At 43.8% G+C, this 22,253-nt stretch overlaps 1 protein-coding gene across 1 annotated transcript in view; it reads right to left on the reverse strand.

The window, feature by feature from the left end:
- Positions 1–250: 250 nt before the first annotated feature.
- STK31 (serine/threonine kinase 31) overlaps positions 251–22,253 on the reverse strand; it is a 102,513-nt gene continuing 80,510 nt past the window's right edge. The window contains exons 22-23 of the mRNA XM_026649341.1: positions 11,954–12,022; positions 251–478 (exon numbers count right to left, since the gene is read on the reverse strand). Coding sequence (XP_026505126.1) covers positions 251–478; positions 11,954–12,022 — 297 coding nt within the window. The remainder of the gene's footprint in view (positions 479–11,953; positions 12,023–22,253) is intronic.

Genomic DNA, 22,253 nt, shown 5'->3' on the forward strand with positions numbered 1-22,253 from the left:
CATCATCATGCTCTTAACTTCAAACAGTTCTTCAAACAGTTATTCAGAAACATACTTTAAAAGAAAAAAAGAAAAGGGACCACACCTGTAATTACACAAAAATGGTTATGCTTATCAAACCCTTTTATATTTTGAATATTTGAGCATAGGACAACTACTTTCAGATCCCTTGTACGTTTTTCTTTTTTTTTTTTTTAGAACTCAAACAAAATAAAAATAACTGAAGCAAATGGCTGGTGAGTCCTCTGGCCTACTGAGAAGGGTCTATCTCCTCATCGTCATCTGTCTTGTTGTCAAAACTGATGATGTCCTCGCCTTTTTCCTCTGTCTTTTCACATTCAAGCTCTTCACCAGGTTCATTCTGTGGTGGAGCTGGGATCACATCAGGCAACAAGAAACAGTCATCATTCAGCACTTGCTCAGCTGTCATTCTGTTACTGCAGATCAGATTCAAGAGTAGAGTTTTAACCTTATCATCCTAAGAGAAAACAAAAGGGAAGAGGGAGGGGAAAGCGAGTGAAAAGAGTTTTACTTAGCAGGAGAAACACGCAGGCCTCCAACTCCATAAATGTCCATTAACAAGTCAAATATTTCCTCAATGCTTCTTCCAAGTACTTGGAGCCCAGAAATATTACACATGCAAAAAAGAAGTGATGACCTAATATAATTCCAATACTGAGCACATTGAACAGAGGCAGTACTTGTTAACAACTTGACAAAAACAAGCACTGTTAATCTTTAAACGCGCTTGGATCTCACACTCAGGCAATTTCTTCAGTAACACGTCATGGTCCACAGTGCCAGTTCCCACAGCCATTATAAATGGATGACCAACTGTTTTTATTTGCCATCATCAGGGAAATCCTTAACATCAATAGGACAATTAAAAGGTCAATTAAAACTGTCTTGTGCCCTCCACTACATTCATTTTAGTTACTGTAATTTTTGTAAGGCTCAAGATTTACTTTTCAACTTGTTAGTCCCAACTCTGACAGATAAAGAAAAAATGGAAAGTAAACCAACAGCGGCTAAATTCATCGTCAGCCCTTCATTTATACCTTAGAATATTTGGACTCTACAGTCCAAAAGCTTAACACATTAAAAGTGCTGGAAAATAAAAAATAAAAAAACAATACGTTGCTGAGGAATAGAAGAGAGTTCTCGGTTTGAGCAAGAGCTCTAAAAAACACAGATCCTTGTTAATTGATTTTGAGAACTAGATTCTGAAAATGCTCAGACACACTGTAAAAGAGAACCACTTCTATAAAGGCTAGTGTTTGACATTCTCCCCAAGTTAGCACCATCTTTAGCTAACTTTAATAAAGGAGAGAATACTGAAACACTTGTGTCTCTCATTTTCCCCCACCTAGTACAGAGGACTTCTTTTTCTGTTGGATCTGCTTCACAGTTGCTGTGACAGATAGGAGCGCATGCCAGTGGTCAGACAAGGGGACTAAACCAAGGATCCTGGATTCAATTCCCATCTCTTCCACTGACTAGCAGGGTGAGATGGGAGAATTAACCTCTCTGTCTTACTTGTCAAATGGGCATAACAGTTGCTGACCTGAAAGGTTATTTAACCTCACTTTGTAAACATTATTTAATATAGAATAATCAGCCTTCTTCTACATCCATGTCTGAAACCTGGACCACTTTAGGCAGTAACAGTTTCCAGTGGATCATTTTCCAGCATTAACTAGTATATTCTGTACACATGGGGAACACGACTGCTCAAGAGCAGACAGAGTCAAAGTCCAATTGGCCACACGATCAAGCGAAGGGACTGTGGGTCTCAGTGAAAAACCCTGCCCACTCCTGGGACAAGAGGTCTGGAGACAGAGGGAGGCATATGAAGACTCCAATGGACAGTTGAAGATGATCAGTCAACCACCACTGACATGGCCAAGCCAGGGCTAGGAGTATTATCTTTGCTTTCTCCTGACATATCTTCCTTATCAGCTAACCCTACACCTCGTCCCCCTTTACAGCCTTGCCCTCAGTGCATCGGGACGCTGACACTGCTAGAAGAGGGTTCTACAACAAGGTGGCACACTACCCATAAGTGAGAATATGTAAGGCCAGCTGAAGAAGAATATAGTGACACTCCTGGCACCAAGGGAACTAAACGTTAATCCCAGACAGATATTGCTTTAGGACACTCTTCAGACGCACTAAGCATTTTGTTTACAGTTTTAGTATTTTTTCTAACTTGCTTGCCTATACTTTATTAAAAGTTTTTAGTGCTTATAAAACTGGAAGCTGAACTATATAAAATGGTTACTCACCTTTGTAACTGTTGTTCTTCTTCAAGATGTGTTGCTCAGATCCATTCCAATTTAGGTGTGCGCGTGCCGTGTGCACGGCCGTCGGAGAATTTTTACCCTAGCAACACCCGGTGGGTTGGCTGTGGAGCCCCCTCGAGTGGCGCCTTCATGGCACTCAATATATACCCCAGCCGACCCAGCGCCTCCTCAGTTCATTCTTACCGCCCATGATGGTCGTTGGAACAGTGGAGTTCTGCTTCGCTGGTCTCCACTCTCCCTAGCACTTACAGTTTTGAGTTTATAATAGTTCATAGTTGATAGTTTATAGTAGTTCATAGTTAGTTAGTATTAGTGGGTTGGGGGGTTTTCCCCTCCTTCCCAATTTTCTATTGGGCTCATGCCCAAAGCTCTGGGATTCAAGCCCTGAGGTTCCTGCTCAAAGCCCATGCAAACGGGCGACCCCCACGACTTTTGCCTGAAGTGTCTGGGGGAGTCTCATCAAGCAGACGAGTGCAGGACCTGCAAGGGTTTTCGTCCCCGGACCAAGAAGGAGCGGGACTTTCATCTCAAACAGCTCCTTATGGAGGCAGCTCTTAGCCCTCAACCTCCTGCGGCATGCCAAGATCCAGCACCGAGTGCCTCGGTGCGCAGCGCCCCAGCACCGCGGTTGGACTCTGACCGAGACCCGCGGCACCGACGCTCCCTGGCACCACAGCCGGCATCATTGACCCGGCACCGCTCCCACTCTCCTGGCCAGAAGTGGCACCGGAAGCCAGAAAAGGCTGGCCCACAGAGGCAAGCCTCCTTGGAACCGCCGCTGGAGGCAGGTCCCGCAGGGGAGCGCCTAGGGGCACAGTCTACGACCTTAACACCATTGTCTCCAGCCCCGGGAGGAGAGCCGTTGAGTCCAGTGCCCCTGAACTCCCCGGTACGCAGCGTGGTTGAGATCCAGTTGCCGTCCACTCCGGATACCATGACAGCATCAGCATCCCCTCAACCTCATGCGGCACCTGCACGTGCGGCTCCGTCCCAAGGCAAGCCGGCCCTGATCTACCCGTCGGCACCGTCGGTCGAGCCACGGCACCGATCTCATTCTCGGCACCGCTCCCGACGCCACTCGCTGTCCCGGCATCGCTCTCCTTCGCAGCGACGGTTGTACTCGCGGCACCGGTCCTGGTCGCGGTGCCGCTCTGCCCACCAGGCACCCTCAACAAACAGATCCCGGACCCGACACCGCTCATCGTCTAGACCCAGGTCCAGATCCAGGCACCGTTCCAGGTCCCGGAACCACTCCCCAGCGTCGCAGCACCGTTCACCATCGCCCCATTGGCGTGACCCAGTGCAGATCCACTCAGCACCTCCGTGGCCTTCCCATTCCGTTTCCCATTCTTTGGGATCGGAGGCAGAGTCGTGCTTCTCAGACCACTGCTGTGTGGACCATAGCCACGTGCAGGAGCAGGGTCCCGCTCAAGGGCCCACCCAATGGCTGTTCTGGACACTCTGGGTGTACCAACAAGCCCAGGGTGCTCCGTCTGGGGCTTCTCGCTCAGCCCCATCCAAGCCACGAGTGCCAGAGGCTACCGCCACTCGGCCCACCCCGGGAGGCATGGAGACCGTGGTAGCTCCTCTTTCCGCTACACAACCTCCTCCAACACCGGTTCCTGCTTCGGGCCCTGAGGTCACTGGCACAGGACAGCTGGGCCCAGTTCAGCAAGAGGCCCTAGATAACCCTCTCCCCCCTGTGGCCTCCTCCTCCTCCTCACCTGACGAGGTGGTGGCAGGCACTGCAGTCTCGGGTCCCCCTCCCATAGACCTCTGTGCCCACCAGGACCTCCTGCGCAGGGTGGCCCTCAATATGAACTTGCAAGTGAAGGAGGTGGTAGAGGTGGAGGACCCAGTCATAGATATTCTGTCAGTGGAAGGATATCGGTTGAAGTCAAGTATAGTCAAATAAGTATCTATATAGTATCCCATCTCTAGCTTCTGCTTCCTTCTTATGGCCAGCTAAGAACATTCATCAATTACAAATTTTTTTTATGGTAAGATAAGAAGTGATTTCACTCCTTTGGGTGAGACTGTGATGGTAAGGAAAGTATGAATCCTTCATGAGTCTGTGGATGGGCATATGAGACTATTCTGAATAAACTGATTATAGATAAGCCCTTAAAACCAAAATGGATTTTCCAGAGAACTGGGGCAAGGATTAACAACCAGAGGACTGAGAGAGTCTCCCAGAAAGAGTCAACCGACATACGAGAAATTTGTTTAAAAACGGATACTAACCTTCCATAACTGTTGTTCTTCAAGATGTGCTGCTCATGTCTAGTCCAATGTAGGTATGTGCGTGTCATCTCCACTGCTACTAGAAAGTTTTTCCCTCAGTGGTATCCGTCGAGTTGGCAATGGTGCCGCCTGGAGTCGCGCCCTCATAGCACCAGTATATAGAGTCCTGCTGCCCTCTCAGTTCTTTCTTGCTGGCCAACTCTGACAGAGGAGTAGGAGGGTGGGTTTTTTCCTTCTTCGAGTGCTTCTCATGTCCATTCCTGTCAGGGTTCCCTCCCCACTCTGAACTTTAGGGTACAGACATGGGGACCCGTATGAAGATCCCCTAAGCTTATTTCTACCAGTTTAGGTTAAAAACTCCCCAAGGCACAAATCCTTCCTTGTACCTTGGATTAGGTAACGCTGCCACCACCAAGTGATTTAAACAAACACTTAGGGAGGGCCACTTGGAGCCCTACCTTCCCCAAATATCCCCCCAAGCCCCTACACCCCTTTTCCTGGGCAGGCTTGAGAATAATATCCTCGCCAATTGGTACAGGTGAACACAGACCCAAACCCTTGGATCTTAAAACAATGAAAAATCAATCAGGTTCTTAAAAGTAGAATTGTAATTAAAGAAAAGGTAAAAGAATTACCTCTGTAAAATTGGGATGGTAAGTACTTTACAAAATAACAAAAGACTCAAGAACACAGAGGATCTCCCCTCTAGGCAAAACCTTAAAGTTACAAAACCAGGTATAAACCTCCCTCTTAGACAAAGGAAATCACAAGCCAAAATAAAAGTAAGCTAACGCATTCCTTCGCTTGTACTTACTAATACTAATGGAGTTGGATTGCTTGCTTTCTTGATCTGACTCTGGCAAGCACACAGAACAGACAGACAAAGACAAGACAAAACAAAGCCTTCCCCTCCCCCCCAGATTTGAAAGTATTTTGGTCCCCTTATTGGTCCTTTTGGTCAGGTGCCAGCTAGGTTACCTGAGCTTCTTAACCCTTTACAGGTAAAAGGATTTTGTGCCTCTGGCCAGGAGGGATTTTATAGTACTATATACAGGAAGGTTGTTACCCTTCCCTTTATATTTATGACCATTACAATGTAGGTGACTCCCAAGAAGATGTAAAAGGAAGATTCGGAGTTCAACAACAAGCAGACTGTAGCACTGCTCTGCCGAATCCAGCATCGTCTCTGGCTTGCTGAGTTATGGCATAGTAAGCTGCAAAGGTGCAGACCAAAGACCATATTGTTGCTCTACAGGTATCTTGGATGGGAACCTGTGCCACGAATGCAGCTGAAAACGCTTGGGACTTTGTGGAATGTGCCGTCAGGACCAGAGTAGGGACTTTCAGCAGGTCATAGCACACGCAGATACAAGAAGTGATCCACAATTAAATTCTCTGGGTTGAGACTGGGAGGCCTTTCATCCCGTCTGCCTCCGCCATGAAAAATTGAGTAGTTTCCTAAATGATTTAGTCCTTTCTATGTAAAAGGCAAGTGCCACCTGACATCCAATGAATGGAGCCTCTGTTCCTGGCTGTTGGCATGCGGCTTTCGGTAGAAGACCGGGAAAAAAATGTCCTGATTGTTGTGGAATTGCAACACCACCTTTGGGAGAAGGGCTGGGTGAGGGCGCATTTGAACCTTTCCCTTGAAGAAGACCATGTATGGAGGATCTAAAGTAAGAGCCCTGATCTCCGAGACCCTTCTGGTCTAGGTGATGGCTACCAGAGCATGTTGCCAAGGGCTCCAATGGGGATCACTGAGTCTTAACAACATCAGGTTAAGGTCCCAGGGCAGGATCAGCTGTCTCACCTGTGGGTACAACTTATCCAGCCCCTTGAGAAAGGAACTACCAGAACGAGTTTGCAAAGATGGACCTGCTGTTCACCCATGGGTGAAAAGCCAAGATCGCTGCCAGGTGGACTCTAATTGAAGATACCAATAGCCCTTGCTGCTTCAGGTGTAGCAAGTAGTCCAGAATACACAGTACTGATGATCGCATGGGCGAAACCTCTTTCTGCACTGACCAGACTGAGAACCTTTTCCACTTCACCAGGTATGTGACCCAATGGGATGGTTTTCTGCTCCCTAGAAAAACTTCTTGAACTGGACCTGAGCATGCTACCTCCAAGGGGTTCAGCCATGGAGCTTCCAGGCCATGAGATGGAGGAACTCGAGGTTTGGATGATGTAAACATCCGTGATCCTGGGAGATGAGATCTGGAAAGAGGTAGGCTGACTGGTGCTTCCACCGAAAGGTCCAGAAGGGTGGTAAACCAGTGCTGGTGAGGCTAGGCCGGGGCAATCAGGATCAGATTCGTGCCTTCCTCTCAGACCTTCAGTAGGACCTTGTATATGAGAGGAAAGGGGAGGAATACATAGTAGAGATGGTCTCTCCAAGGGAGGAGAAACGCATCCATGAGAGGGCCCAAGCTGTGAAGCAGGTGAAGAGAGTGCTAAGACGCTGCCCTGGGGGCTGCTGTGGAGCCTGCAAGCTCGGAGCATGAACAGGGTGGAGATCGCTCTTCCCCTCCCCGCCTTAGCTGAGGGGCAGAGAGGATTCATTGTGCCAGCACTGTGCGGGGCTTTAGCACGTGCAGGGCTAGGCTCCTCCTGGCCAGTGCCCCAGGCCAGAGAATCTTGGGCTTTCCCGGGGCACCGACCCAGCCAGAGGCAGTGGGGGAAGGAAGAAGCCTGCTGGCCAGGCTGCTGGTGAGCTGAGCGCTCTGACCAGAGGCTAGTTCTCCACACAGTGCTGGGAGCGAGACAGGTGAAGGGGCAAAGCAGGGAGAGGACAGCGAAAGAGGGAGCATATAAAGGGCCGATCAGTGGGCAGCAGAGGTGACACGGAACTGGCTGCCAGCTGGTGCCAGCCCGCACTCACCAGCCACCGCAGCTCACAGTGCACAGCAGCCAGTGTTGGCCAGAAACGGGACAGGGGTCAGGGCCCTGCTCGCCGAGAGCTGGCACGCAGCGAGGGCTGCACTGACGGACCGGCAGGAAGAACGGCCAGCCCCGCACACTGCATCTTCGCCCTGCCACCAGCCTTGCACACCCACCCCCATCGTCAGCCACTGGACCCTCCACTTGGTGGGTGGGCGGCTGGTAAGCAGGGATCCAGCCGACAGCAAGACCCACCAGAACTGATGGAGGGTAGACAGAAAAATACAGGACAATTTGCCCGTTTTAATGAAAAAAATTGGGACACCCACAGGAGGGCTTAAATATGGGACTGTCCCTTTAAAAATGGGATGTCTGGTCACCCAAAGCCTGCTTAGACCCCAACAATAGTCTGGCAGGGTCAGGCCCATGGGCCGACAAGGACTGAGAAGGAGGCCTCCTCTTATAGCTCCTACCCCGCCTCTTATGGAAATCCTGCCACAATTGGGGCTGGTAGAAATACGGCAATGGTTGGGGCTTCAAGTGTTTCCTCGATGGGGCCAGGGTGTGTAGTTCTAGGGACTTCAGTGTGGCCCTTGAATCCTTCCAAGTTATGAAGTTTAGAGTCAGCCTGTTTTGAAAAAAGAGAGACGTGTCTTGAAGATTGATGCCGGGCTCGGTACTGGGCCGTGGTTCCTGTACCAAGGGGAATGGCAGAGGGGCTGCACACTCTGACACAACAGAATATGATCTCCTCATCTGTGACCCCTGGACTGGTTGGAACACCCAGGGATTCCAGAAAGGCCATTGCACAGGCATCTGCCCCTGTGCTGGCCAGGCCACTAGCGGGAACCTTTGGCTCACGTTGGACCGGTGTCAGCTCACATGGAAAGTATAAGATTCCGCCTCAGAGTCCGACTGTGAGGAGTTGCTTCTTGGCAACCAGAATGCAATGGTATCAACTGGTGGTGGGAGGGAGGCGATCAGTGCTGTGTTATTACCAGTTTCCCCTTCGACAGCACCTGGGGCCTCGGCACCGTGGAGGTTCTCACCTCCGGTGCCCTATCACACTTGGTGGGGGAAAGCGATACTGGGAGAGATAATAGCTCCCTTGCTGCCTCGAACGCCTCTGGCATGGATGGAAGTGTCGGGGCTGTACTCCGATGGCTCTCCCTCGGTGGGGAGTCCAACAGTACCGGACTTGATGGGTCTCTTCCCTGGGCTGGAGTCAACGGTACTGAACTGGCAGTTGTTGAGTGCAAGTGGCCCGGCACAAGTTGCACTCTGCTGACTTCCCTGAGACTGGCGGACCTCAGAGTTGGGGAGCGCCCCTTTGTTCGTTTTCCTTTGCTTTTTCTTCGGCACCAGTGACTGGGAGTGGTGCCGGGCGTCCCCGTGAGGCGTAAGCCTTTTCTGTGCTGGAGAACCCTGGTGGTGCCACAAGTCCTGGAACATGGATGAAGAGTTCTTCCTCAGTGCCGATGAGGCCAAACTGTGCTACCTGTCTCTCAGAGAAACCAGTGCACTTGTCACCAAGGTAGAGGTGCTTAGTGCCAAGACGGCTTGGCTCAGCTCTGAGGGGTGGAGAACTGCCTTCAGAATGAGGAATTTAAGTCTCTGGTCTTTGTCCTTTAAGATACGGAATTTGAACCCTTTACAAATCCTACAGCGCTCCCGTCGGTGAGCCTCTCCCAAGCACTTAGGGTAGTGATCCTAGAATGGGGATCACTAATGGGCATGGGCTTATGGTAAGATGCACATGGCTTAAACCCCAGGGACCGAGGCATGTCCCAGTACCGGGGTAACCATATTTACCAGGGTTCTAATCTAATAACTACCCTAAGTAACACTAAATTGTAAATTCTAGCTACTATAATTAACTATATACAGGGAGGGGAAAAAGGCAAAATCCACTGAGGAGAGTACTTGCGTGAATGCAAGGACAAGCAGAAGTTCCAGAGACCATCATGGGCAGTAAGAAGAAACTCGGGGGGCAGCGGCTCGACAGGACGCTATATACCGGCACTATGAGAGTGCAACTCCAAGGGGCACCAGAGCCGACCCAATGGATACCACTGAGGGGAAAACTTTCCAGCAGCGGTGCACACGGTGAGAGAGGTGCACACCTTCATTGGAATGGACATGAGCAAGCACTCCAAGTTTTCTTACTGAAATTCTTGGAATCCAAGAGCAGCATGGATGGCTTTCCCCCTGGATTCAGACGCTTCATGTACAAAACATGGAAAGGATGAATCTCAAACTACCAATGATAATATACTGATTGGAACCATATTGCCTGGTGCATTCTAATTTATTCACTGATGAAAGGAAATCTTGCTCGCTAACAGCTAAAAAACTACAAAAGGAAATTATACATTACTATTCCCAACAAGGATTCTTCACTGTTTTTGGGTAGAAAAAGCATTTCTTCACAACTCCAAATGTATTTAAACTATTGGATCAGAGAAAACAAAGTTTGGCAAGCTGGAATCACCCATTTGAGTTTGGATGCAAGTAATTCAGAGTACTTTTGATAAAATTAGTATTTTAGTACAGCGGAAGTCATATGACAGCTACTGTTGACCCAGATGATGATGTTGATCTCCTGAGGATTTTGTTATTTCTGTTTTCCTGAAAAATTAAGGTTTTTCTGTATGCCTTAAGTAGCAAGGGGGAAGTTAATTTTTTTCAGTATTTAAGAATTAAACAATGTTACCGGTTTGAGAGGGGCTGGGATGATTCTCCACTGCCTTGCACTCTGGATAGTCATTTATATCTGTGCAAAGTGACTGCAGCATGATACAGAATCAGAATTCTCCACTCATACCTGTGACAGAGTTTTGCACAGATGCAAGTGATTATGCAAGGTGCATGATAGTGGATAATCATGCCTGCTATGTGTTGAACTGCAGACAGATTTCTTTATCCTGCTATGTTAGCCTTCCTGACATTGGGTGTTAGGTGTTTCAGCAAACTCCCATCTGAGGCTATGGCTACACTGGCGCTTTACAGCGCTGCAACTTTCTCGCTCAGGGGTGTGAAAAAACACCTCCCTGAGCAGAGCAAGTTACAGCTCTGTAAAGCGCCAGTGTAAACAGTGCTGCAGCGCTGGGAACCGCACTCCCAGCGCTGTAAGCTAATCCCCTTGGGGAGGTGGAGCCCCTCTCCCAGCGCTGGCGCTGCAACCACACTCGCACTTCAAAGCGCTCCCGCGGCAGCTCTTTGGAGTTTTGAATGTAGCCATGCCCTCAAAGAGACTGTCTCCTCTAACATAACAATGTGCTGAAATATACACTGGGCAAATGGTTCTGGGTAAACTTTGGGTTTTGTTTTGCTTTTTAACTCCTAGGGCAGTCAGAACTGATATTTTCATGTGAAATATTCAGTTTTGTTTTTGTCTTAAATATTGTTTTCACAACAGCCTAATCTTTAACTTTTAATAAATCTGCACAGCTTTCACACATGATATGCTAAACTTGTTAGTTTAAGGGATGGCTTCTCAGACAAAGTGAAGTTTTTATTATTATTACACGGTTAATGTTTCACATTTGTAATAAACGCTGTATTGCTAGATGATTGACACTTTTGTACATGTAATCATTGTATAAATACAGAGTGAATTTTTTTTTTTTTTTTTTACTTTTACTAAAGATGTGACAATGGCAAACAGGCTATTGTGAATTAGGCACAGGACTTTGCTGGGAGGTTGTTGAAGACTTCGGTAAAAACAAGTATATGGGGAAACAAATGCATAGGAAAGAGCGGAAACAGAGGGAAAGAAGGAAGGAGATCAATAAAGCCTTAAATGGAACAGGGCCAGGCTATTTCATAGACCACCTCTTCAATTCTGGTTTGAAGTTTTTCAAATAGATAGTAACGGTTTGTTAAAATTGATATTACCAATAAAATAGTTGATTTCCTGTTTATGGCTAATATTAATGAAATATTAATTTAATATTAATATAAATTAGTGTGTGTTTGATAGTGACACCTAAATTACATGGTGAAGGGCACAGAATACATTTTTGTAATAGCAATGAACATTTTTTAAAGATTAGGCAGTTTCCATTAGAATTACGTGGTAATCTTTCAGCATTAACATGAGAACATACTTCTTAAAGCAGTCAGGAAGCACTAAGGCCAAAATTTTCAAATGTAGGTGTTCAGCACCTCTGAAAAAATCAGATCCTTATTTAGGTGCATAATTTAAGGCATCCACATTTGAAAGTTCTGCCCTAAACTTGTAAAATTGTATGCATGTAAACTAGCTTTATTAGATAAACACATTAGAGGCAAGTGGTTTATTTCTTGTGGAGAACAGGGTCAAATATTAAGAGAACTTCATCCTCTTCCACCTTTTCAATAATGATTCCATTTGTGTATGCTATTGAGAATTCTTACAGCCCAACTGTCAATTAAACATTTTATAAACATGGCATTTTAATCAAACATTTAATAAAACCAACTAAACAGCAATGGCCTATATTCCGTGTCTCTCACTTAGCTGCCAGATAAGGAAGTTCACATACCATATTAAGTTCATCCACTTCAGGGGTTCCATTTTCCTTAATTTTAAATTCTTGATCTCCAACAAACAGCTGCAAATTAAAAATACAATCCCTGCATAACTTCAAATATGACTGTGTATGGTTCAGAGAAAAAAAATTAGAGTCATCTCTAAAGCATGCTAATATCTCACCTCTAGTTTTACAGAGGGGTAAAAACTGGTCAAGGAGATCTCTTTTTCCAAATGAAATGGGAATACTAGCTTTAGAATAAAAGTCTCCAAAAATCTTTAGTACAGACTCACAGTACTGGAAAACCCAAAAGGGGGCTTCCAGGCCACCTACATTATCCATACAGATATAACCACCACTAGAAATTTTACTTTTAGTATCAAAAGTAGACAAAGCTATCAGAGGCTCCAAGGGAAGTGAGCAGAGCCTTTTAAAAATGAGATTCAAACTCCAGAGTCATGGATCTGGTTGTAGATGTACTACTAGAAGAAGCCCTACTAGTATATTGTAAGATGATTAGCCCTGTCTGCCACCCCTCAGTCACACCGTATCCTACCCATAAGAGCAATAAGGTTCTTGTTGTGACTGCCTTGCAAAAAATTCTAAACTATGACCAAAGGAAGCTTGTAGGAGAAACATCTTCAGATCAAGATGGAAACATACATATACCAGGCCTATGAGCCTTTATTATATGGAACAGTGCTTGAGCCCACAACTCTAAAACCTCATGGACCAAACTGAGAATGGCAATGTCTCATTCTCAGTCATTGGCTGGTCCATGTCACAAGAGGCCTAGAAATATTGACAATCTGACAATTTCTTTTAAAGTATGGAGTAAAGTGCACAATACTGACTAAACAGAGACTTACCTCACCTCTGATGGCAAATAGCAATCTACAGTACTGATCAATGAGGAATATTACATCTTTTCTGCAGAGTCTGGGACAAAACCGTGGCAGCTGTTTAATGCTGCACAGTATCACTGCATAAGAGTTTGTGCCAAACAATAAATACAACCTGTGATGCTGTATGATTGAATATGACCATTTATATAATTGATATAACCACTGGTTATACAACTGCAACAAAACTTGTACAAAGTGTGTCATGTAAGGTGTAAATGGAAAAGTTACAAGCTATCAAATATGATTATCCTGGTTAAATCCATGTATCATCTTTAGATCTAAAGTTCTGAATATTGGCTATTATTTAAATCTCAAATGTGTTTGTTCCTGGGTGACCCCTCTCAAATAGATTTACATCAAGGTTAGATACCTATGTGTTGATGGCCCATCAAGGACACTCAGTTCTCACAACGGGCTGTAGAAGAAACTCATCCCGCCCAGACAGCTCTCCCTGAAGATTCCTCAGATACCAAGGGGCCAATGACCAACCTCTGTGACTCAGCAAAACATGTGATATGCTCATGTTGCCCTGGAATCCATCTTGGGCCAGTAACTTTCCACAAAGGGGGCTATGGGCTTTGTTTGGGACAGTAAAAATTCCATGCACGTGGCAGAGGATATAAAAGACCCCTGAAACATCTTAATTTTGTCTTCATTTCCCGCTTTATTTCTCTGCACTGGATTTCTAACAAGGAAGCTTTAAACAAGGACTGATGACCCCCAATCTGATTCCAGAGAGACTTCTGCAAGCCAGCAGTTTATTCCATTACTGCTGTGATCTTGATCTATGAACATTGAAAATCACTTTTATGTCTATAATCCTTTAACCATTCAATAACTCTCTTCTTTTCCCTTTTTTATATTAAACCTTTAGTTTTAGCTACTAACGGATTGGTATCAACGTGATTATTGAGTAAGATCGGAGTTATATATTGACCTGGCTATGTGGCTGATCCCTTGGGATTAGAAGAACTCTATATCTGATAAAATTGGTTTTCAGTAATCACTCATTGTAAAGTCCAGCGTCTGGGTGATGAGCTAAGGGCTGGAATGCATAAGGAGATTGCATTTTTGACCTCTTGTGGTGTGACCAGTTCACTTTTGTTACTGGATTGGTATAATCTAATGATAGAATAACCACCAGTTTGGAATGCATCTGCCCTATTTCTCAGCAGTCTGTCCTGAATTTGACATTCTCAGCTGTGACCCAGTGAGGTACGGTGACGCTACTATACCAATTTGAATTACAAGGGGGCAATTATATGATTACATGTGTATTAATCAATCTGGAATTTGGGCTGGAAACAGACAGATGTACCTATGGAACTGAAGAGATTTCAGAGGGCTGCGATTGTCACATCATATTACAAACCTTTCTTTAGGTAGAGCCAGCCTTCACCAGCCAATTCTGCACCTCTTTATTCACTTTTCCTCCTCCTCCCATATATGCCACTGTTTCCTGCCTCTTTCCAGGACTACTGGTACAGCTGCAGCTGTTGACCATGTTCCAATCTGTGTGCCACTCCTCAGCCCCCTGCTTCCCCCCCCCCCCCCCCCACCCCCACCCATCTTTTTGCTTCACCCTGCCAGCCACCACTAACTCCCACACCCACTAGGAACTTCCTAGCTCATTTTTCCTACAGCTATGAACAACATTTTAAAGTGGTTAGGGAATAGAAGGGTTTCTTTTATTGTGAAAAGTACCAGGCGATTTCCCTCCCGCATACACACTCCCAGTGGTTATGCAGGGCAACGACACAGAATTTTCAGTTTGCCAGGAAGAAACATCTCCAGTACCAAAGTGTTCTTTAGCAGCATTCCAGTGGCCACTGGCACTGCTTAGCAGTCAATGCTGGATAAAGGCACAGTAGATGTTACCACTCCATTCTTAACTCCATCAGTGAACCTCTTTCCACAATACTGAGAAATAGGGGCAACACCTGCTTATGTCAGCACTGAATTTAGGATTGAACTTGTTTTGGCCTAAAGCTTGTGTTGCATTCTTTTTATTTCTTCTAAGAATGGTGTGTTTTGTATGTAAAATTCACATTACTCCCTACATGCAGGAATACATATACTTTAACCTATTTATTATGTCAAGCGCACCCGGCCTACGTATACTATGAAAACTCATTTTCAACCACCTTTAATGTGGCTTTTAACTACTGAAAACACACATGAGCCCTATTGCATTAATAAATTACAACTAGCTGCTATCATGCTGATTAAACATTTGTTTGTTTTGGATTTAAGAATTTCTTATTTTACTAGAAATAATCCCATTTACAAACACGGAGACTGCTTAATTTTTACCTGTCATTTCCTAAATAAATCATCAAGAAAATAAACACAGCTAGCAACTATCTAATAACACATACATTAAATAAACCATCTAGTACATTTCCATAAACACAACTTCTTAGAGAGGAGAGGTTATCAGCACATCACTCTAGAGTGAGTCTTTACCACTCACTTTCCTCAAATACCCCTTCTTTGCACTTTAGCAAGTCTCTATGAGTCTTTCAGGACTTTAAAATCTGCCTCTGATTTTCTCTGTATCAGCTTTTCATTAGAGTCTGAAAAAAGAACAGGAGTACTTGTGGCACCTTAGAGACTCCTGTTCTTTTTGCGGATACAGATTAACACGCCTGCTACTCCGAAACCATTAGAGTCTGAGTTGTTCTCTTGCCGATTGCCAGTTTCTCCTTTATCTGTTGCTGATAAATGATCAGTAGGTTGGGAAATGCCAGAGTCCACATCTACTGTCCATGTTTTGGAACATTCTGGGATTACACTTAGATCCCTTTAATTACGCCAAAATGTGTCCCCTTGGTCTTTCTGGACTATGTAAGGCCTTGGATGCAGCTGTTCTTTCATGGTATCCCTTTGGCCCAAGTATTATAAGTGTGATTCCTCAGGCATACTATCACCTGGGTTAAGAGATAGGACATCATGGGTCCTTTTGCCAAAATAACATTTTTGCTTCCTCTTCTGATTTTCTTTCATCTTCTGCATGGTTTCATTGTTATGAGATTTCAGCAAGATATCAGTGCTTGTTAAATTAGATCTGATCATTCTTCCCATTCTCCAGAGGTGTACTTTGGTAAACCAATAAAGCTTTATACATATCATCCCCACTGTTAAAAGTCTTTCTTGTAAAGTTCTTTACCATCCATATACCTTTCCACAAGTCCACTCGACTGGAGGTAATTTGGACTTGATGTTTTGTATGAAAATCCTAATCCATGGCAAATTGCCTAAAATCTGCACTGGAAAACTGCATCCCATTATCGCTAAATGGAATTCCATGCCTGGAGAAGAGTCCCTTCATGGCAGCGATCACTGAGTTACTATTAGTACTGAGCAGTGTGCAAATTTCTGGATACAGAAAATAACCTGTGACTATTAAATAATCCTTTGATTGCCAGCTAAATAAATCAGGGCCTACCTTCTCATAAGCCCTAGTGAAATGGATTGAGGTTTTAGTGGCTCTGCCTGATGGCATGACTTGTTTTTCAAGCATGAAAAGCTGTTTCCTACCACATTAGTAATGTTGTGATTGATCCACAGCCAACACATCACCTCTCTCGTGCTCATTGTTTACACTTCTCAATTCCTAAATGACCCTCAATGATCTTCTATAGCATTTCTTCCCAGAGGATCATTGGTATTGCAACCTTGCTGCTCTTGAAAATCACCCCATCTAATGTTTGCAGTTCCAATAGTCTCTTATACTTGGACAGCAACTTCTTATTTCTTCAGGCCAGGATGGATAAAAATCAATGATTTTTTTTTATTTAAATCAGATTTTTTTGATAAAATATTTTTTGAGGAAAAAACCTATCTAAAGATAGTTTTAATTAAGATACATTATAGCTCAAAGATATCTCATCATGGAATAGGGATTATAAATTCTAATTCTATAGTATGAAAATATATGCATGTAATGTTTAAGAAAAATGTTGTAAACGAGCTCCAATAGTTCATGGATTAGGGACCCAATCTTATAGAGTTCCAGGGACTTCTGTATAGATTATTTAGGTTAAACTTTCTATGTACCCAATGGGACTCAGTGCTCAGTCTAGAAGATACCATCAGAGACGCTTAGTTTTGCAGTTCTCAAACTGTGGATTTGTGTCTCCAGAGATAACACGCTTAACAGCAAAAATGTTTAATAAATAAATAAATAAATAAATAGAAGTGAGAAATAACGGACCTCAACCCTACTGTCTCTCTGCAAATTTGTATACACAGAGTCAATCCCTTACCTCTCCCCAAAAGTGCAAAGTTTCAAAAAGTTCAATGAATAGAAGATTGTTGGGGGTGGAATAGAACTGGACAAGGAGAAGAAGTCTGGAGATAAATGTGAGAAGGGAGGGACAGGCAGAAACAAAAGTGAAACTGTTTATGCAGCATATTCCAGAAGTCTTGAGGTCTTTCTGAGTGTAGCCTTCATTGATTTGAGATCTACCATACCATTCTCTCACTAGAAGGGAAAACCTATAATGGCAACAGGCCATAAAAAAGACCCAGTTTTGGAATATTTTAATGAAGTTCCTCTACCTGTGGGTAAGACAGGCATGCGTGCAAAATGCAAACAGTGCAACAAAGAAATGCAAGGCCTGGTTGCCTGAATGAAACAATATCATGAGAAGTGTTCCTTCTCAGGAGGAGGCTGTGTTGAAGATGATGAAAGGAACATGTCTGAACATTCAGGATCTTCAGGTTGGTAAACTTTTTTATTTCATACTTCTTTCTCAAGGACTGCCTGTCTTCCTTCTGGACTATTCTTGAATTCTCATGTTTGAGAGAAAATATATAGCTGTTACTCTATGGTACTATCATTTTAGATGCAGTTGTGATAAAAAATAAATAGCTAAAATAGACAGATCTTCCTTTTACAATTTCACCTTTAAAGTAGTACTGAGTGTCAGTGAATGCAATGAGTAATACTAAATGAGCAGTATGGTAATAATAATTAAATAACTGCATTGACTTATTTTGTTTAGAAAAATCCATCCTCAACATACAGGATTCTGAAGACTATCCACCTTCAAGATCATCATTTTCTGTAGTTTCAGAGGTATCTGCCAATGATAGTGTTTCAGTCACATCATGTATGTCACATAGCCACAGTATATCACCTGTAGCAAAAAGAAAAAAAAATCTCCAACATCCAGAAACAACCATAGATAAGTTTGTGATAAGAACCAGTAGATTACAAAAAGAGGTAACTGATGAAAATATTGCCCGGTTTGTTTATGCAACAAACTCTCCTTTCCGTATGATTGAGAATCCACATTTCATTAACATGGTTCAGTCATTAAGACCAGGCTACAGTCCACCCAACAGAGCAGATGCTGAAGGCAAATTGCTGGATAAAGTGTATGAAAGAGAAATTGAGCAGTGTGCAAAAGGTCTAGAGGTTGAAATTGTTAACCTGAGTCTTGATGGGTGGAGCAATGTCCACAATGATCCTGTTGTATGTGCTTGTGTGACAACAGAAGAAGGGAATGTCTTCCTTACAGAAACAACTGATACATCAGGAAATGCACACACAGCAGAATACTTACAAGAAGTAGCAGTAAAAGCTATAACAAACTGTGACAAAAAAATCAAATGTCTAGTACGCAGCTTGGTCATAGACAATGCTGCAAATGTATCCAAGATTAGAAGAAATTATTTAGAAGAGTCCCAAGCTAACAACGTATGGTTGCAGTGCTCATTTGATGCACCTCCTAGCCAAAGACTTCAGCGTTCCAGAAATAAAGGCTAATGTTGTTGAAATTGCAAAATACTTCCCTAACAACCACTTTGCAGCAGCTGCTCTGAAAAAAGTCGGAGGAACCAAGCTAACTCCCACAAGATGTGCGATGGAACTCAGTAGTGGACTGTTTTGAGCACTATATCAAGAACTGGCCTTATCTGATGACAGTTTGCGAACAAAATCGTGAAAAAATAGATGGCACTGTCACAGCCAAAGTTCTCAACATTGGGCTTAAGAGAAATGTTGAACACATGCCAAGTACCCTGAAGCCTACTTCTGTAGCCTTGAACAAAATGCAGGGAAATAGCTGTTTTATTACTGACGCTGTTGAAATTTGGAAGGAACTGAGTGAGATCTTAAAAAGAGAAATGTGCAATGACGGAGTTAAATTACAAGCATTAAAAAAACCAATGGGACAAGCACTATCTCCAGCTCATTTTCTTGCAAATATTCTCAATACTCGGTACCAAGGTCAAACCTTAACTCCTGAAGAAGAGGAGTTGGCTATGACATGGACATCCAGCAATCATCCCTCCATAATGCCAACTATAATAAACTTTAGAGCTAAGGGTGAACCATTCAAGAAATATGTTTGCGGATGATGTTTTAAGGAAAGTCACACCAGTGAACTGGTGGAAGTTATTTAAGCACTCAGATTCAGAGACTGTTGAAGTGATAATCTCACTTTTAACAGCAGTAGCTTCTTCTGCCGATGTAGAAAGAGTATTTTCTTCCTTTGGACTAATTCATTCCAAATTGAGAAATCGTTTGAGACCTGAAAAAGCAGGAAAGCTTGTGTTTCTTTTCCAGATTATGAACAAACAGGAAAATGAAGGTGAAGATGACTGAATTAGCCGCAGAAGCCAATATTTTAAGTTTCTCATGTTGACCTGGCTGACATAGTTGATTTAATTTTTCTTTTTTAAAAAAAAAATATTTCATTTAACTATTTTAGTTAAAAACAATTAACAAAAACAAACCTGATTTTAAAAAACTTGGATGTTTAACTAAACTCAAAAATTCATATGCTTGTTTTGTTAAAATATTATATGTTTGCTATTGAAGAAAAAAATCCAGAATACATAATATTATTGTTTTAGTTACATAAAACAATTTAAATGTCTGTCTGGTGATGTTCTCCTCCTAATACAGCATGGCAAGAAAATTCTCCAAATATTAATGATTAACCTGTTGAATTGGAAATAGTTCACCTCCCAATGACTTCATAAATATCTGCTTCAATTACCTTTGGTAAATGAAATAACCAATCATTCATTTTCTGATATAGCTGTAAAACTAATCTGAAAAGTTTTCAAAATAAATCACTTTAAAATGTATAGTGTGTACCTTCTAAAAATGAAACCTACATCTATCTCTGAGTTGTGAAGAATATGTATTAAGGTTATAACAACCAACAATAATGCACTTTTATGTAGAAATCCATTATTAAATCAAGTCTTCCTGACTAGTGATTTAAATCAAATCCACCCTGCTTCAAGCCACCCTATAACTATGACTTTTTAAAGGATCCCCAATCAGGTTTGGGGGAGGGATAGCTTAGTGGTTTGAGCATTGGCCTGCTAAACCCAGGGTTGTGAGTTCAATCCTTGAGGGGGCCATTTGGGGATTTAGTTGGGGATTGGTCCTGCTTTGAGCAGGGAGTTGGACTAGATGACCTCTTGAGGTCCCTTCGAACCCTGATATTCTATGACTTCAATGATTCATCTTTCTCCGTTTCCCCTCTTATCTGTTGCAGTTTCTTGTTACCTAAGGGAATTGACTTTACAAACCAAATCTACATAGGCTTGCATGTCTATCTCCAAGGTCCTCTCTGGTTTAGTAGTGGGAGTCACTGTCTGGAAAGTGCATCTGCAGTGAACATGAATTTACCAGGTGTGTAGGCTACAACCAAATCATACTTTTCGGCTTTATCATCATTCTTTAAAACCTTAAGGTACAGCCATTTAGTCGTTTGCCAAATAATACTAATAGGGGTGAGTCCATTTCAACAACCACTGTCTAGCCATAAATATATTGATTGGCTCTTTCACAGGCAAACAATATTCCTAAAAGCTCCTTCTTAATCTGTACGTATCTTGTTTTTGCCTCAGTCAGTGATTTGGATGTCTATGCTACTGATTGCAAACAGTCCTCTTGTTTCTGTAAAATCACTGCATCTAACCCAGACTGTGAAGCATCTGCTGAAATTTTAATAGGCCTGCCTGGTGCATAGAATTTCATCACTGGCTCGTGCATCAGCTGTTGTTTCAAGCCTTCCCAGATTCCTCCTGTTCTGCACTCCAGTACCATTCTTGTTTTTCTAGGAGTTTCCTCAAAGCTGCTGCTTTTGTAGACAGATTAGGTATGAATTTTACAAGATAATTAATCATTCCCAGGAACTGTTGGACATCTTTCTTTGACTGGGGGATGAGGCATCCTTTCAATGGCTGAAATCTTATTAGGTTTTACACCTTCATTGGAAAAAATATCTACAACAAAAGTCAGTTCTGTAACTCCTAAACCCCTAAAACACATTTCTCCCTATTTAGTTTCAATTTAGCTGGTCTAGTTGTAACCAAGACTTCCTGAAGTCTACAATCATGATCCTCTTTAATTGAGTTCCAGATGATGACGCCATCTATTGAGGTGTCAACATCATTAATACATTCACAGATCATATGTATGGTTTTGTGGTACTCTTCTGGCACTGAAGCTATGCTGAAGAGTAAGTGTAAGATTCTGTATCTTCCAAATTGGGTATTAAATGTGCATAACTTTGAGAGTTTTCTTCAGTTAATTTTAGTTGCCAAAATTCTGAGGATGCATCCAATTTATTGAAATATCATGCACTTGCAAACTGAAGCATAATCTCTTATCTGGTTGGTAGTTTGAAATCAGGGCCGTCCCTACCCATACACAAACTAGGCAGCTGCGTAGGGCACCAGGAAATTTGGGGCACCAAATTGCCCCAAATTTCCTGGTGTCCTACGCAGCTGCGTGCTGCGGCCAGCTCCAGCGGCCAGCCCGATCCCCTGGACGGCTGAGCCAGCCCCTCGTGGGCTGCACAAAGCAGGGCCCAGGAAAGCTGCCTCTGCCCCTGCCCCACCCCTTCCCCTCAGCCCCTGCCCCTGCTCCTGTCCCGCCCCCACTTCGTCCCTTCCCCCTCAAACCCCGTCCCCTGAGCTACGTGTCCCAGGGCACTGCAGCAGGGGTCAGGCCTGCCCAGCACTCACCGGGCGGTGGGAAGCACAGCAACCCGGCCCCAGCCCGCTCCGATCCGTCAGCTCCCAGCAGTGCTGCTGGTGAGTGCTGGGGGGCGGTTCCCCCTCTTCCCCCAAACCTGGGAGCCAGGGGAGCAGAACGGAGCAGGCTGGGACCTGTTTGGGGCCATGCTGTGATCCACACATTCCTCATAACCGTGTGTTCCAAGTCTCTCCCCAGCAGTGATTTTCATAGCGAGTGGTTCCACTTTTTGATTTGACCTTTTCTGTCTATATTCTTTTGTACTTAGTTTGTGGATAATCCCTTCTTGTGACTTCAGTTCTTTGGTTTGCATTTTCATAGTTTCAGCTACTCTGCACATCTGGAGAGCTTTTCCTAAAGTTATATCTCCTTCACGGAGCTCTCGAGCTCTCTCTCA

Source organism: Terrapene carolina, unplaced genomic scaffold, assembly GCF_002925995.2.
Source record: "Terrapene carolina triunguis isolate 2854851 unplaced genomic scaffold, T_m_triunguis-2.0 Scaffold84, whole genome shotgun sequence".
Lineage (NCBI taxonomy): Eukaryota > Metazoa > Chordata > Testudines > Emydidae > Terrapene > Terrapene triunguis.